The sequence below is a fragment of the Cucurbita maxima genome, unplaced genomic scaffold (assembly GCF_002738345.1).
Source record: "Cucurbita maxima cultivar Rimu unplaced genomic scaffold, Cmax_1.0 Cma_Scf00006, whole genome shotgun sequence".
In the NCBI taxonomy this organism is placed as follows: Eukaryota; Viridiplantae; Streptophyta; class Magnoliopsida; order Cucurbitales; family Cucurbitaceae; genus Cucurbita; species Cucurbita maxima.
In genome coordinates, this window is record NW_019272022.1 from 3,463,342 (window position 1) to 3,466,496 (window position 3,155).

General features: G+C 35.4%; 1 protein-coding gene across 1 annotated transcript in view; it reads right to left on the reverse strand.

Moving 5' to 3' along the window:
* Window positions 1–870: 870 nt before the first annotated feature.
* Window positions 871–3,155, reverse strand: part of LOC111480950 (arabinosyltransferase XEG113-like) — a 6,665-nt gene continuing 4,380 nt past the window's right edge. Inside the window, exons 8-13 of the mRNA XM_023126189.1 lie at window positions 3,027–3,080; window positions 2,790–2,903; window positions 2,418–2,516; window positions 2,202–2,321; window positions 1,432–1,518; window positions 871–1,341 (exon numbers count right to left, since the gene is read on the reverse strand). Of these exons, the coding sequence (XP_022981957.1) occupies window positions 1,174–1,341; window positions 1,432–1,518; window positions 2,202–2,321; window positions 2,418–2,516; window positions 2,790–2,903; window positions 3,027–3,080 (642 nt within the window). The 3' untranslated portion in view covers window positions 871–1,173. The remainder of the gene's footprint in view (window positions 1,342–1,431; window positions 1,519–2,201; window positions 2,322–2,417; window positions 2,517–2,789; window positions 2,904–3,026; window positions 3,081–3,155) is intronic.

Sequence of the window (3,155 nt, forward strand, 5' to 3'; positions counted from 1 at the left end):
CCCCCCCCCCCCCCATGCTTTTTAGTTTGTATCTTTTAAGATTTGCAAACACATTTTGAGGAACAAATAGAATTTTTACACATTTTAGATTTGTTGTAATGCGGCAATTTTCTTTCGTTGGAGTCAAAAGGTATGATGAGTAGAGAGTTTAATTACACTACGAGATTTGTGTTTATTTACTTTCTCTTCATCTCATTCTTCTTTCATCATTTGAGCTCTGAAATCTTAACTCGTATTGGCTGGCTGCCTTCTTTGTAATGTTTCTGTTTCATACTTTATATTAATTTTGTAATACATCGTGGTATTATGTTCTATCCAATATTTATAGTTAATAATTGTTTGTATTGCCGGAAGAATTCCTAATTCAAATTAAAATGTACATGTAGATGTTTCTTTTAAAGTTTTTTTTTTAAAAAAAAAACTTATACAATATTTTGGGATTTAGGGAAAAACTTTTTATATTTTGTATATTGTTCGACACAGTTGAAACTTAGAGTTATTTAAGAAGATCACATACATACGCATATATACATATATATATATATATGTGTGTGTGTGTGTGTGTGTGGGATTTAAAGAAAAAACTGAAGATATTTTGTATGTTTTCGACACAGTTGGAACTTTAAGAGGTTTTTAAGAACAGAGTTTGATGCGAGCGAACAGTCTAAGCATTTTGTGATTTAAACAGTCTAGCATTTTGTGATTTATCGATAAATCAAAGTTGATTCTCTATTGACTACATTAAGAATGTGAGACTATTAACACGTTAAACCTCAACCATTTGAAGTTCGAATGCAACGTGATACTCTTTTTACTAGTATGTTTATGAATGTTTATACATAAATCGTTTCAAAATGTGAAATGGGCTCTTGGAATGTTGTGCACTTTACATCCTCCCTTTTATTTGAGCCAAAAAAGTCAAAACTTCCACTCATTCAGAGATAACAAATCCTCTTTTCCATCTTACACAAATAACAAGTCTGCTCATCTACAGAATGAGTGGGAACTAAATCAAGTCTATCTGTATTCTTTTGCTCTTTCACGATTCGTGAGAACGCGAAGTAAGAAAGTACACTCGATTTCGACCTCCAACGATACCATCTGAGCCTCTGCTTTGAACTCCTCAGAGTGATAAATAAATCATTCTCGAGTCTATCTTCCTTTCCTTTAGACTTAAAAATGTGGTCGATCTTCCTCAGGTGTTCGAGGTGGGTGTGGTTTCCAATCGGGCGTCTCATCCCAGTACATGTCATAATATATGTGGCCAATAGTAGTATTCTCCACACAACACCATATGCCAACGTAACGCTTGACACGGTTCTTGAACTGCTCTTCCCTTTTCTGTTCCATTAAATTTTAATCAATGTTTATGAGACTTGACATGAAATCTGTTTGGTTATCAAATGGATGAAAAGGGTATGTTTTTGTTACCTTATCAGAGAAACCAGGGAAAGCGTCTTGCATTGTGGAGAACTGGATGACTTTGACATCCTTGAAAGTGGAAAATATTGCCTTGAACTACAGGAAAAACGTCAAATATAATAGAGTAAGTTCAATGGAGACTTGCAACAAGCAAAAGGGGATTCATTCCTAGAATGGATAAACAGATGTCTGAAGCAAACCAGAACTGCATTTTTAACGGTTAAACCTTCACGAACACAGGCATCTCGTATCACAAAATATTCATGGCTACCTAATCTAAGGCTGCATTAAAAGGTAAAATCTGTAATATGTTGCTCTAGAACTACGAAAGTAGTCGTTCAATCTCAATGCTGTTCCATTGTACGCAGCCCCAGAAACTTTCGAAAGTTTAAGATGCGTATTTATCCGAGTTGTGTAATACAATCATCATATTACTAAAAGATTAAACTATAACAGTCCAAGCCCACCGCTAGCAAATATTGTCCGTTTTGGCCCGTTACGTATTGTTGTCAGCCTCATAGTTTTAAAATGTGCCTCTATTAGGAAGAGGTTTCCACATTCTTATAACGAATGTTTCGTTCCCCTCTCCAACCAACGTGGGACCTCACAATCCATCCCACAGGGGCCCAACGTCCTCGCTGGCACGCCACCCGATGTTTGGCTTTGGTACCATTTGTAATGGGTCAAAGCAGATAATATTTGTTAGCGGTGAGCTTGAGTTGTTCATAAACTCTTTTTTATTAGAGTGAAAAAGTTCATATGTCAAAAGCACTAATTACCGTGTCTTCGTTGCTGCCCTTAGGAAATTTGAGGACGCCGGGATGTACTGTATCATTTGATGGCTGACAATCTTCACTACCTTGTTTACAAAGATGAACATCAAGCCATGATTCTTTCACCTAAAGACATAAACAAGGGAAAACTTCCTCAGCAAATGCTATTAGTCAAGAAAAAGTGAAAAACTAACAGTTTCTATAACAAGTACAGTCACTGACCTGATTTGGGAGTAATGGATTGTTCAAGAAGGAATATTCTCTAAAGTTGATTCCTGGGCCAAACTCTTCCTCTGGTAAGTCTTTCAACATCACATTAACCTGCTTCACATAAAAAAGAATAAAAACATATCATATCTCGGACATTGACAGTATAAATGAACAAAAATGTCCCTTTTTGAAGTCAACCAGACAGGTTAAAGTCAATTTAATGTGTGTTGAATGTATGGTGTTCTTTCTGTAGCAGATTAGTTGAATATGAATATTATTGCCATCTAAATCTGACCATGCCTGCAATCCCCCATAGAAGCTATCTAGTTTTGGAATTAGACTAGCATGATGATGAAAATCACATTAATACAAGTTTAGAGATACCTCAAAAACATGATCCAATGGGCAAATAAAAGGTTGTCGAGTCACTGAACCCGGCAGAACTCCGGGATGTCCAAACCATAGCCTATCTAACCGGCACCATAGTTGAGGCATTATCTAGAGTTCACAACAATGAACATCAAGGAGATGTGGTTTCAATTGATTAGAGACACATACTTGCTGTGACGAAACTATTGCGAAACTTAAATAAAAACTGCCATCGGATTCAAGTGTTCTTACCAGTGTACGATTCAATAATGAAGCAATTGCAAGTGCAGTTCTTATTTGTTTCATCTGACAGAGAAAAAAAAAAAAAAAAAAAAAAAAAAAAAAAAAAAAAAAAAAAAAAAAAAAAAAAAAAAAAAAAAA